This window comes from Stigmatopora argus, chromosome 8, assembly GCF_051989625.1.
Source record: "Stigmatopora argus isolate UIUO_Sarg chromosome 8, RoL_Sarg_1.0, whole genome shotgun sequence".
NCBI classification, from domain to species: Eukaryota; Metazoa; Chordata; class Actinopteri; order Syngnathiformes; family Syngnathidae; genus Stigmatopora; species Stigmatopora argus.
In genome coordinates this window covers 11504282-11518548 of record NC_135394.1, presented here as the reverse complement: position 1 = coordinate 11518548, position 14267 = coordinate 11504282, and the positions used below count along the sequence as shown (strand labels likewise).

The 14267-nt window shown below is 39.7% G+C and overlaps 1 protein-coding gene across 5 annotated transcripts in view; it reads left to right on the top strand.

The window, feature by feature from the left end:
• Positions 1-14267, top strand: part of celf5a (cugbp, Elav-like family member 5a) — a 198517-nt gene that overhangs the window by 12475 nt on the left and 171775 nt on the right. For all 5 annotated transcript variants that reach the window (XM_077606462.1, XM_077606459.1, XM_077606461.1 and 2 more), the window contains exon 2: positions 3684-3766. In XM_077606462.1, coding sequence (XP_077462588.1) covers positions 3684-3766 — 83 coding nt within the window. The remainder of the gene's footprint in view (positions 1-3683; positions 3767-14267) is intronic.

The window sequence follows — 14267 nt, the reverse complement described above, 5'->3', positions numbered from 1 at the left end:
AATGGGAAGGAATATATGTTTAATCAGATTTTAGGGGTGAGCAATATTCCATATTCAGCAACTTGCTATAGAAGGTCATTCCCTGGTTGGAGTAAGAGTCACTTGCGATTGTTTGCTTTAGGCTCGTTTTCATACATCAGTGCACTGGCCGGATATCAAGTCACATAGACCCTAATTGTCTAGAAATTCTGTTCTTTTGTCTAATATCAAATGTAATTCAAGCAGAAGAAATGGAATGACTACAGTATTCCACATGCAAAAGCACGGCGACACCAAGCTGTACTCGATCTGCAGCTGATCCCCCCCTGTCTCCCTCACTTATTCACTTTTTAATTACACAGCAATTCAACAGTGGAGATGAAGAGACTCAGCCTATTTCCCAGTACACACACAAGGTGCACTTGAAAATATATCATTAGGAAATAGGAGGCGGGGTGCGTTAGAAAAAGAAGAGAACAAGTGAGATTTGAGAGCTGCAAAAGAAAGCAGAGGTGGTATTTCTTTCTCTTTGGAGGTGAAATCCATGTGGCAGATAAGGCTGCTTAAAGGTTTCTATCAGATGATGCACAGGATCATCTCTTCACAATAGGAAGCCCCCCCCCCCCCCCCTTGCTTTGTCAGCAGGCTCCCGTCCCTGTGACATTTTTTGTTGGGTTTCAAACTATTTCATCATCTTCTCCTCTCACACAATTGGTATGCAGCGCAGTGCTGGCAATTTGCGCCTGTTTGGGTTCCCAATTATGCAGTCGTTAAAGCACTTTTGCCCGTGGCCCGCAAATTCTTATCAAGCCATACATTAAATGTGCGCAGAAGCTTGAGTAAATTGAGTTTGTTTCGCCCATTTGTTTGCAGTTATTAATTTATTCAAACTTTGACAAATAAGTTTCGATTTTTATTGCAAAATACATTCCCCCTTACCCTTATTATGAGATGGACCAGCTGTCAGGTAAACCAACAGAAGCAAACAAGCATAAGACTGCATTTTCATCACGTTCAACTAAATGTCGACTTCAAAAAAGTGTGTATATATATGTGTATATATATAGATAGATAGATAGAGTTAGATAGAGTTAGATAGAGTTAGATAGAGTTAGATAGAGTTAGATAGAGTTAGATAGAGTTAGATAGAGTTAGATAGAGTTAGATAGAGTTAGATAGAGTTAGATAGAGTTAGATAGAGTTAGATAGAGTTAGATAGAGTTAGATAGAGTTAGATAGAGTTAGATAGAGTTAGATAGAGTTAGATAGAGTTAGATAGAGTTAGATAGAGTTAGATAGAGTTAGATAGAGTTAGATAGAGTTAGATAGAGTTAGATAGAGTTAGATAGAGTTAGATAGAGTTAGATAGAGTTAGATAGAGTTAGATAGAGTTAGATAGAGTTAGATAGAGTTAGATAGAGTTAGATAGAGTTAGATAGAGTTAGATAGAGTTAGATAGAGTTAGATAGAGTTAGATAGAGTTAGATAGAGTTAGATAGAGTTAGATAGAGTTAGATAGAGTTAGATAGAGTTAGATAGAGTTAGATAGAGTTAGATAGAGTTAGATAGAGTTAGATAGAGTTAGATAGAGTTAGATAGAGTTAGATAGAGTTAGATAGAGTTAGATAGAGTTAGATAGAGTTAGATAGAGTTAGATAGAGTTAGATAGAGTTAGATAGAGTTAGATAGAGTTAGATAGAGTTAGATAGAGTTAGATAGAGTTAGATAGAGTTAGATAGAGTTAGATAGAGTTAGATAGTTGGAAGACAACGAATGTTCTGGTGGTAGTCGCGAGGGTTATGCAGCAATGAGAGTGATTGAGTGAATTGCATGGCAGCCAATGGAAATCATTAAACTAAGGCTTCAGTGACACCATGGAGGCCACCTTCACTAAGTTTTATAGGCAGCCACCTCAAAGGTTATGACCCACACACATTGGGGATTGAGGAGGTAGATGAATAAAAAACAGGCGTTAGAAACCTGAGGATCGTGGGTCACATATGGCCAACCAGAGATCGAGCCCAAAACCCAAGAACTGTGAGACTGAAGTTCTAACCACTTGTCCACCGCATGTGGAGTACACACAAGCAAAAATCCAAATTATTCATAAAATTAATTATAATTGTGTGCATTGCAAAAAAAAGCCAAGAATTCCAAGTATTTTTTTATATTATGTTATTAAGGACCGAATGCGTAATATAGCTCTTGTGTCAGATCTCATTAGCTTGAGTATAGAGAAAAATGAACAAAATATGTAGTTATATAAGAAAAAGGTAGGATTTTAAGCGGTGAAGGGTACTCTGAGAATGCTTTCATTTAAATCAATGATGTGTGTAAAGTGTGACACATTACTTGGATTTGAGTCACAGGGGTCAAAGCTTACATGGCCATTGAGGCAGCTCACATACTATCGTCACTGCAAAGATGGTTGTACAGTTTGGGATGGAACATGTTGTTACAATATTATCTGTTTGTCAACACTAACAACAATACATCACTATTCGCTGGAATACATTAGGTTGTTGAAATGAGATCCAAAATGCACTAAACCACCATCGGCGTGTCAGAAAATTTGATGTGTGACCCACGTGAACCCCATTAATAGAACACAAGCAAATCTATTTATTCAGACAGTCGGGGGGGAAAATGATTGCCTCAATACTCCATCTGCTTTCTCTTCATCCCTCATCTCTCTTCTGACAGATGTTGTATGGATGTGCGCACCTCGTATCTGAGCGCGGCAGCCATTAGCCAATGCACACACTCCACAGCCTGAAACTATTACATACCCATTGCTTTTTTCACTTTCTTCCTAATTTCTTTATATACTTTGCTTCTATATCTATATGTTTATATGTATGTATATGTATGTGTGTGTGCATGTGTATATAAATTACGATATAATGATAATAAAACCTAAAGTTTGACCAGAGTTGTGATTTTTTTTTCACCAATTCGAAACAACAACATAACACAAAACTTTAAAAAATTAAACTAGTAAGAAATGTCCTGTTACCTCTATTCAACCTTTGTGCATACAATGAATAGGACTTGGATATCTAAAAATCAACAGTATTCCCTACATCTTTTATTTGTAGCAAACACATTGGTGTTTTTTTAACTGCAATTGTGACAGTAATTTACCAATAGTAGTTATGCTATTTGGATAGCGCTTATCGATTATTTTCTGTGACACTCCCCTACGGCCAGGCAAATATTTCGCCTCCAACTGACTGCAACGACTATAAATGCTACAGTTTTTCTATAAAATTGTTACAAGTACAATATCTAATGGCCTATATCCCTGATTGGGGTGGAATATCTGCCTAAATAATATTTGACTTGATACAGTCTTCTCTCAATAGGACAGTAAACACATATTTTCCTCATCTCCCACCCTAGTTAAAGAAGCTAAGCACTATGTATCCTTTGAAATATTTCCTGCTTTTAGCTTTCAGGAGACTATCCTTAGTCACATTGTCTCTGTCCACTTTTCTTCTCATATCTCTCTTTGCTGACTCACTTTTTAAGAAAGACTATTAGGCTAACAACTTGTATAGTGGAGAAATTTCAACCAACCTCAGGGGCATTCAACCATCACAACCTCTATTTTTCACAATTTCTGTGTCTCCACAGAGTGCTCTTGTGTGAACCTTTGTTGTGTGTCCGCTTTTGTTCCTCACGTTGCGTGCCTATTTTTACAGGTTGCGCGTTCCTCACCTACTGCGCCCGGGAGTCTGCCATCAAAGCCCAGAACGCCCTACATGAACAGAAAACACTGCCAGGGGTAAGTGCTGCACTATACGTGTGTCTTGCTCCTCGTAAAAAAATATGTGAGATGATGGAAAAACACAGGAAAGCAATTCAATCAGCAGCTCTTGACGTTCCCGCGGCTCAGTTTCACTGTCTTGCTCTCTGCGATGATTGGACATAGGCTTCCTCATCCCTATAAAGATTAGTCATGCATTTACTTATTCTGTGATTGTTTTCATACAAAATATGGCCTGCACTTTGAATGTACCCCCACAAATGAGCTATAAAAACATTTCAGTGCTTTCAGCCAAGCTCGGATAAACTATGATATTCATGTTGACCCCCTGAGTTTGCATAGCTGTTGTGACAGATGTGTGAATCAAATCTCCCAAATATGAACTTAATGTCATTTATGAGGTACTTTAACTGCAATCACCACTACAAAGTGCTGTACTTGAATTTGCACTGACGATAACATAATAACAAAATTTAATAGCAAAACAAAATTGACTAAACATAATTTCCTTTATATTGTCCTATTTATAATTTTATAGTTGTGTGTAATAATAGAATTTTACTGGTAGATTGGCAATGGTATTCTGTGCCCCATACCGCGAGTGGAAAAAAAAAATCTTCCATTAAATTTGATTATTTATTTTTGCATGTAAAAACTTTATTAGGGTGACTCACCGCTAGTCAGCTGGATCAGTTTTGGAATGTAACATTTAACTTAGAGTGCTATCTAGTGCTGCCGAGCTCCCCCTGCTGTTTTAAATAATACATTTTTGATGGTGTAATATTTTATTCTTAATGATAGTGTGATGACATTTTTAGGTCGCCATGTTTTCAAACATATCTTTGCATGTTGCTTACACACACGTCACTTTGAGTGGACATAACGCTCCTTCATGCACCTTGAAAGCTGCCACTTGAGTGAGCAATAAAACCGTTTTCTTGTACCCTTTCCATCCTGCTTCATCACTTTTCGCGCTGACTTCCCCTCAACCTCACTCGGTCATGTACGCTCCGCTCCACCCCCAAAGCTCCCACCTCCCTTCACCGAGCTCTTGCTGAGCTAGAGCGTGTCATAGAAATGGAACAAGCAGACGTTGATGGCTGTTGGCCTCACGTACGGGCTACTGTTACCTCCCCTTAGGCTTCACTTGCAAATAAGCACGCAAAGACCAGCATTTCAAAAAGGTGTAAGGCAGTCTGGACTTTAAATATCATGTCATTGGTTCATTGGCTGTTTTTTATGGATCTGCAAAAAGCATAAAAACAAGAGTTTTCAACCATATCAGTATCTTTGCTTGACTGATGAATACTATTTTGCCAAAGATATATGGTATTATAGAACTTGGTTAGTGTGTCAGCTTCACAGTTCTGGGGTCGAGGGTTTGATCCTAGGTTGGTCCTCAGTGTGGTGTTCGCATGGTCTCCTTTGGCTTGCGTGGGTTTTCTTTGGGTTGTCCAGTTAACTCCCACCTCCCCAAAACATGCACGATAGGCTGGTGGAACATTCTAAATTGCCCCTAGGTATGAAAATAGTGTGAATAGTTGTCCGTCTCCTTGTGTCCTGCGATTGGCTGGCAACCAATTCAGGGTGACCCTTGCCTGCTGACTATAGTTGGCCGGGTTTGGCTCCAGCACCCCTCAAGGTACGGAAAATAAAAGGATGTTTTTAGACTTATTGAAGCAGCATAACGTCCAGGACAGGAGTTACTTCATGTTCAATGCAACACAATTTACTCATGTTATTTTACAATTAATTTATGTCTAAAGAAGCATTATCACATGAAAAACCAGTTGTGGACAACCATTTGTCATTTGTCCAAACTCTCTCTCTCATACCTTATTAGTGAGACATAGCAATGAACAGCATGCCACATAACATTAACAAGGGAGGTAGTCAGGTCTCACACTTGGAATCTTTGTCAGATGCCGTGTATTTGCTGGTTACCTGCTCAGTTCGCTCCATATGGAAAACAGGAGGCACAGATGGTTTGATGGCTTGATCCAAAATACAGAGAGGCTAACCGCGCTTTGCTGACGGGCAACTCATAGTCTGATTCCATGTTTGGATACTGCTGAGAGAACCTAAAGAACACGCATCGGACTGAAATGTAGTGATGATGTCATGTGGAATGTCAGGGAAGTGAGACGCTGAGTTTGGCCGCCAAAAACGTTAAGCTCTGTCGTCTGACCAGGTGTGCAACAATGTTGACCCCAATAGCGGTAGAAAAAAATATACACATGCACACGCCAGCCTGTTGTCATTTTCAATCCCTTTTCATGTTTAGTATAATATGAAATACTGCTTCTTTTGAAAAATTTCGTTGTTGTCAATAGACTTGGGGAAGCCGCATGGAGCTCATTAGCCAAGGTTAAATATGTACAACATGTTTCAAGTACCTCTTTCAAAGGAAGACACCCGGGAGTTTAACAGAGTTAATTACAGTAGCATTGCAACAACAAACACTGATGGTGTCATCATTTCAAATACGTATGTCATTATTTTCCAATTCCTACTCAAATGAACATAAAATGAATTCAAACAACCAGCATTTGGGCAAATACTGACGCTCTCTGGTGTAAACACAATACTATATCCAAATATGTTCAATTTCCTTTTTTCCCCCAGCAATCAATACTATTTCACTCTCCCCAACCTATTAACTGAAAATTTGAATTCTCTGATATTTGTCGGATAATTGTAAAACACTGCCAGTTCTTGACTCCAAGAGAACTATGCAGCATTATATTAACCTGAGATTGAATGTCTGGATGATATTTTTTTACAAGCAACAGTAGCCAGGTACATTTAAATGAGCCAATTCACAGGAAAAACTGGTTGCTCTAATGCTTTAGTTTAGAGGCACATCAGCCATGACCAGGTGTGTACAGATTATTTTCTACCGATTACACTGCTTAGTCACCTCATCGTTTCATTCATTGCCTTACTCATGGCTCTAAGACCTTTGAAAAGGAGTTTGGGTAGTCTTCAAAGCTCTTTGTCTGGTTAGCGCAGTCTTTGATGAGGAAGGTTTGTGACCTATCCTACCTTTTTAAATATGTGGAGTGGGTTGGATTAGTGATTGAACATGACTTTAGTGTTGGTGTTGTTAATGTTCAGAGAGAGCAGTACCACTCGTTGATGGATTACACGGCACAGCAATGGTAGAACATCATTCTTTTTACATAGTAACATCAGAAGGTAGAGCGCTTGGTAAAAATGAGGCTTATCTCACCCACACATCCCCTTACTTTCCCTCAGCACCACTCCCGCAAATCCTGGCGATTCCAACACCGACGTAATCTCGCTGCAGCATGCCTGCGCGACATCAGGCTGGATATAACAGTTCCCTGAGCGTCACGTTTAATGGTTTGGTTCCATATAGTATAAGCAGGGCTGCTCTTGACCTGGGTGTGGGGTTGCAAGTGTGAGACGGGTGCAGTGATGTAGGAGGCAGCTTTATGGAAATGGGAACCAGCACCCGCATTAACACCCCAATGAGAGCAGAGAAGGGATTATGCTTCGACACACGCGTGCACAGTCACACACACGGACTCTTGCAGTGTCAACATTCTAAGCAGATTCCCTCCCTCGCAATTGCCTTCTCCATTTTTGTCTTTTCCCATTTTATATGCTGTTCGCCTGTGTATATTGTTTGGTGCTGTAAAGGTATTTCTGTACAAAAAGGTTGGCTGGGTGTACTCTAATGTATTTATAAGTGGAGAAAAAAGCTGTTTTAACTGTCAAAAAACAAAAAAATCTTGTGTAGTGGAATTTTTGTGCTTCCAAAAAAAAGCAGTATATACATTACTTTTGATGGCCATAAATGGAATGTTAGTGTGTTTTTTCTTTTGTGTTTTAGTCTTGTCGCATTGTTGGAATTTTTTTGTTGCATCTAATTTAGGCTAGCATGGTACTACCAATAATTCTAAAATGAATGGGATTTTGGTTGTGTTGAATAATGTATGTCATTCTTAAAACGGGGCCAATTGACGCTCCAAATTGTTGGTAGAATGAAAAGTTATCTCTTTTCAAACATAGAGAGACTATAAGGCATCCAATCTGAAGTGCATGAAACAATTATTTGTCCATCGTTATTTCCCCCCTACTACATGCTTGTCCGTAATAGAATGTGTGTGTGTAGTCGACCTTGCTAAGCTGTTCCTCGACACGCAAACTATAAAAATGTGCTCCCTCGCTTTTGCATGCGCAGCGCAGTCCATCTGCTTTCCCAGTGCGTGAGACAAACTCACCCGTGTGTTGTCCTATTGGCTGAAAAAACAACAACTAAATAATGCACTGCTACACGATGTGAAGGTTGTATGAGGTTGTACATTTGGATTGTTGGTGTTGTGTGTAGTGGGGGTGGGAATAGAGCGGACTGGTCAGCGTGAAGCCAATTGGTGCTGACAGGATGTTGAGGCCTTGTGGCTTTAGAGAGAACTCGTTAGAATTTCGCCTTTGGGGAGCAAGAGTGTGTGGGTTTGTGTCTTTCTAATCACTAATATGATTGTGGCAAAGGGAACCAGGCAAGGTCTTTCCTTTTCGTTCAAATATTTGTCCTTTGAAGAGCAGTAGTACGTGTATTTGGAATAGAAAGAAAAAGACAAAGCTCAGCTTTAGTGCTTGAACATTTTCACTTTTCATAACCACTATGGTGATGTTTCACTAGCTTTAAACTCAAATCTGAGCTCAAAATACCCCAGAAGTAGTAACATTTTAAAAAATTTCCTCCATTTAGCTGTGTGACACCACAATAGAAGTGCACCAATGGTGGCCAAGAATAAATTTATGGAGTTTTATTGGGTGAATAAATCTGTTTTTATGAATCAAATATTTTTGTGCAAAGTTTTTCAATGTGAATATCTAAGTAGTAAGTTGTGGTGTATATATGGAATATTTTCTTATACTATTTTGGGCAGTGTGAAATATAGTCAGATGCGCTCTATTGTCTGGCCATTAAAGTATTTTTATAGATCTTTAGAAAACAGAATTGAAAGTAAATTCAAAATGAGAAACACAAAGACAACTAGCGCAACAGAATATATTTGAAAGTTCCACTCTATTTCAGATAAAGTTCAGCTGTGTTGTTGTAACCTTACCTAGTATCTATATTCAATTTTATTTGCTAGATAGTCATGATGCTAGTGGAAAAATTTCAAGTACAGTATTTGCAAGGGAGCCATTTTTTTTAAACTTCCACCGTTCCCTGTTTCGTATGCGTCTTTTTGGTGGGTCGTGTTACACTTTAACAATGTGGCAACATTGACAATGTGTAAACATAACCATTATTCTGTCTCGTGTGTGTGGTTGTCTCCATGTTCGTTGTGGAGGTTGTCGTGGCATGTTGATGTAACATACTGCTGCCGTGCTCCTTGGAAAATGGATGAATTCACATACAAATGCACCCACCTGGAGCAAAGAAGCAGCTAGAAATAGACTACATCAGATATACTGTACTGTATGTTCAATCATTGGTGCTGACACAATGTTGCAATATTTTCTCTCTGTCTTGCCAATACACTTTTTATACCTTTATGTGGCAAAACACACAGGCATACACAAGAGGATAGGCTCATATTTAGAGAAGCACCCTCTGGGGATTGGGCCCCCTGGTGTGTTTGAGTGGGGGGGAAAAGGAAACGATTTATACCTTATCTTCCTTTGGAGCATAATCTACCTATCAACAAATGATACACAAATCACCTCTTTAATTATATTTTCTATTGCAAATTGTGCTGTGTTCTACTGTATTATATTCCCAATGCTGGAAACCCCAAACACCTGTATAGACAGAAAACACATTTTAAACGTGAAGGCAGATATTAACCGTTTATGAATATCAAATAGACAGTAAATTTCTAAGCACAAAGGGCCAATGCTTGAAAGTAGCTTTGAATCTTTTACCAGTCCATCTGATTTGTCATGTAGGGAAAAACCCAGTTTAAGGGGTGCTATTATGTAAATTACCTCCAATGTTCTGCACCGACACATTCTCAGAAATACGCAGCTCACTAAAGATTTTCTTGGTTGTGTAATTTCACACATGAAGGGTGGGCAAGCACCCCGGAGACCCAACGATTTGTATACAAGTAATTGAATAGTAAATTTACCATAATATGTCCCCTTTCAACTAAGATGCCCCACATTTGGAGAGAGACATTTTTTCTAAACGCCGACATAATCCCCTACACACCCCCTTCACACATGAAGCCACTTCATAGTGAGAAGTGTGCTATTTTTTCTGAGATACAGGTTAGCAAAAGAGCTGAATTATTAATGTTTTGGCGTATTTTTAGCCCATTTAACCTATTTCTGGTTGTGGCTGGAGACCGCTCGCCCATCTGTCTACGAGATTCCATCATGTGATACCACCGCGATCTGGGTTAGAGAGTGGAACTTGTGCAGGGGTGTGAGCTTTTTGGAGTTTCACCTGTTACCTGTAGGACTGCAGATCAGATTAGTCAATGTGAAGGTTAAACTGGATGAATCCAGGTTCCACAGCAGGTGGGTTGATCCATCACTAGGTCCCTGCACAGGACAGGTGTGCCACTGCCCAGGGGCACAAGGAAAAAAAGGGAACGTGGACAATTGGGGACATGTTTGATAAACTCAGTGTGTGCGTGTGCTTCTCTTAGCAAAGAGTGTCTTTGTGTGCGTAGGGAAAGAGAAATGATTAGCCTAGAAAACATACACGCAAACAGACAAGCCAGCAGATTAGCTGTCAGGCAAGCGCAACTTGGGAACAAGCAACTTCACACAATAATGAAGGTAACATGTACCCTTACAATCATGTATCATGCAATCTGACTAATCAGAAATGACATCCGACCTTGAGAGAGAGAGAAAAAGGGGGGTGGGGGGTGTTTGGTCCTGTTGACAGCTTGAAGTCATATACCTTCAGAGCCAAAACAGAAGAGCCGCAAGCGCAGCATGCCTCGTCTATCTGAGCTTGACTGAAATGGCACACTTACTGTGAAACCAGAGGGGGCTCATTTGTAAGGCAGATGCGGGTGCCTCTTGTGGGGCAAGTGTCGAGGGTGTAAGGTGTGTGTGTGTGTGCGCAAGTGTTGGGGGTTTGCACAGCACGACAGCTAGTGATTGTCAGCAAAAATCAGGACTAATGAAATACAGTACACATGGCAGGGTTGTGTGGTATTTCGACTGACAGGAGGCGTCCGTGACAGGGGCCTGAGGAAAAGCCTCCAATCTTGAAGTTCCATCCCTTTTCAGCAGCCCGGATAAGCAAAGCAGCATGAGGCATAGGGCAGAGGAGAGGGACAATGTGTGTGTTTGAGGGTCCCCGGGGGATATGACACGAAATACAAGTGCATGGGGAGCGCTACTGATGGGCTTGTTCATGTGGAAGTGGGTATTATCATTGCCGAGGAGGGCTGTCAGCAGCGCTCTCTCAGGGAGTCAGTGTCGGGGCCGTTCCTCGCAGTGAAGGCTTCTGTCGTCTGCGTCGCACGAGCCCGGGACACTGGGTTTTGCTGCTTCAGCTGAGCTCGCAACGAGTGCATCATGCAGAGTCGACATTTACCTATAGGGATTCTCAAAGTTCTTTCTCGCACATTTACAAAAAAAAAAATCCTGACATCTCCGGTTAGTACATACTGGCTTTTAATCCAGAACAAACCCTTAGCCAAACTACTCAACTTGAACCCTGGTAGGATAGTATGGGGAGCATCAAGCCATGACGTAAATCAAAAATTTTCACATGCAGGCATGTTTAAAGTTTACCAAGATCCACCCTAGCAAAATGTTAAATGTTTGTTTGAAATTTACTACAGATAGCACACACACTATGCTCCCATTTTGGATTGGATTGGATAACTTTATTCATCCTGTATTCGGGAAATTTCATTGTGACAGTAGCAAGAAAAGGCATAGTTATAAGTTAGACAGTACAGTCGCAAATCCCGCAGAACAACAAAGCAAAAGCACAAAGCAAAAGCAGAAAGTACAAAGCAAATCAAAGTAAATGGGATCATTAAGAATCACCAAATCAAGTCATTAAGACAGAAAAGCAGCAAAAACACAAAACGAGCAAGAGTGGACGGAGCTACCGCCACCGGCTGCCACTTGAACGACGCCATTTTGGTTGCGGTAGCATAAACGGATACAGACTTTATTATTTATCAGTATTTTGTTTGTTTTAAATCTATTTTTAATTCTGTACAGTCAAGTGAGATCACACAAGTTGTCTTTTCTTGGTTAATATCTTTGAAACATGAGCATGAGGAGCGGAAACCAAAGGAAAGGTAACACCGATTGGGAGCACTTCACATTTAAAAGGAAAAGAAAAAGCGAATACTATTTGATTTTTATTTTAAAGTTAGTATTAAAGTTTGAACAAAAGCTGGAACCACACACAGGAAGTCTTCCACAAGATGGAGAACTTCTGCAGACTGTGACCGAGGTAGAGAATATGCAGAGTCACTCCAAGCTTATCCGCACAATTCCTCAGTAGTCTGGAGCTGAAGACTGTTACAAACAAACGTAAAGTTGGATGAATGATTAATTTGTTGTTGACAGAAAACTAATATTATCAAAAATTAATTGCGGAACAACATATATATCCCGCTGTGCTGACGCCAAATCTGGAGTGGTCTCCTTAGCGTCGTTAGACTCTGCCAGAGCAACAGACGTGCTCATCAATATAAAGCCTTGACATAGAATAATTTAGAAAACTAAGTGTTACCATTAGAAATTGACGCATGCGTGGGAATATAGTGTAATGACAAACCACTGACAGAAAATTAGTGTCCGTTCAACAAGGGGAGGATCGAAGAAAATGATCAAAATGCCCCATGTTCTTTCTCTAAAACGACTTTTTAAAGCTGTCTTGCACACAAGTGTCTTCTTTGATTGTGTGTGCCACATACTTTATATATGCTTCAAATCTTCTGCTTTGGTGGGACGGGACCTCAACTTGGTGACGAGGAACAAAAGTTAAAACCTGGAAAAGTTCATAGGGTTGAAAAGGGCACAGCATATAGAAAAATGATTTTTAAAAATGCCAGTGTTTGTATGGACATGGCCTTAGAGCTATTTAATAGGAGAGCGGAAAGCAAGTCTTAAACCAACAGTTATAGCCTGGGGCCTTCAAACTATTTTCGTCTTTGCTGCATTGAGAAACTGCTGTCAATAATTCAGATTAAAACAACATTCTGGTCGGGAGCGGGTTGACATTACACACACAGAGCTGGCATTTTTCAACCTTATGTTATGGTGTGATGCTTATTGGACTTCTGAATAGTACACACAACAGGGGACAACTTATCAGAATTATGCCTATACAGGGAAGGTATTGCATTATTTTTTTTATTGTATTTTTATATTGTTGCCAGAGAGGCATTATTTGTGAGATATGCTTGTTACTTAACTGATAGCTACTGAATAGGAATTCACATTGTTATTATTAGATATGATTTAAGATCTCATTTTGAGTTATGGCGGCTTCAGATTATTCATCAAAAAAATGGATACTACCTGTAAATGCAGGTGCAATTCACCATGGTGCCGTGAATCGATATGCAAAAAGGATTCTTACAGCTGAGATTTGGTTTTAGGTCACGTTGCCCTGTTGCATTATTGGGCTTCCTCAAACGGGATGTTAGCTTGGATGAAAAGAGAGAGAAGCTGTGGTTTAGAGAAAGGAGGATAGGAGAAGGAGATAGGGAAAAATAGATGAAATACATTTGAATCAGTGAGTTGTGAAGATTAAAAAATGAAATGGAGACAGAGGGAAATGGAGAGTGGGTCGTATTGATGGGCGGCGACTTCGCCGCTTCATCGTGGCTGCCCCCCCTCTCAACCTCTTTAATATGAATCAGTTGAAAAGTGGCACAGCTGCGGCCTGTCTTTCGTAGCATCCCACGGTGAAGTCCAAAGGTTTTCCCAGAGGTAATCATTATGTTGACAGTGTGGTGCCGAATGAATTCGGAGGCTGTCTGTTAAAAAAAAAGATTAAAATCAAACAGAGAGAATCAAAAGGAACAAAAGATTTGAGAAGCAAAGCAATCATGCGGTTTTCCTCTCTGCACGTCCTGGATTATACAGTTTTTTTTTTGTATAAAGAACCACAAATCCTATTTTGTCAATAAATGAAGGCATACTTCTGACAGGGCACAAGTCCCTTGCTGTATTGAACAGTAAATAAAGCAGACATTTCATTTTACTAATACACCTTTTAACTATAAACTTAACAATAAATGACATTATGTAATACTTTCTGCTGCTGTTTTGCATGTTTTATCTATAATCCTTAATAGCCAGAGATATGCTCATAATTATGATTAAATGGGCGTGGTTAGTGACTGGAGACTTGTATTCTACTTTAGTATATGTTGAATCAGTACTTAATATAATTAGAAAGAAATGACTGACATACTTTTTTTTGGATAACCAAGTGAGTATTGTGCTGCCCCATGTTTGCCAGCGAAAAAGTCAAAGAACAGATGCGTTTTAATTGGAATATGCATAATAAAATATTTTCTGTAACTTTCCCATTGTTTTT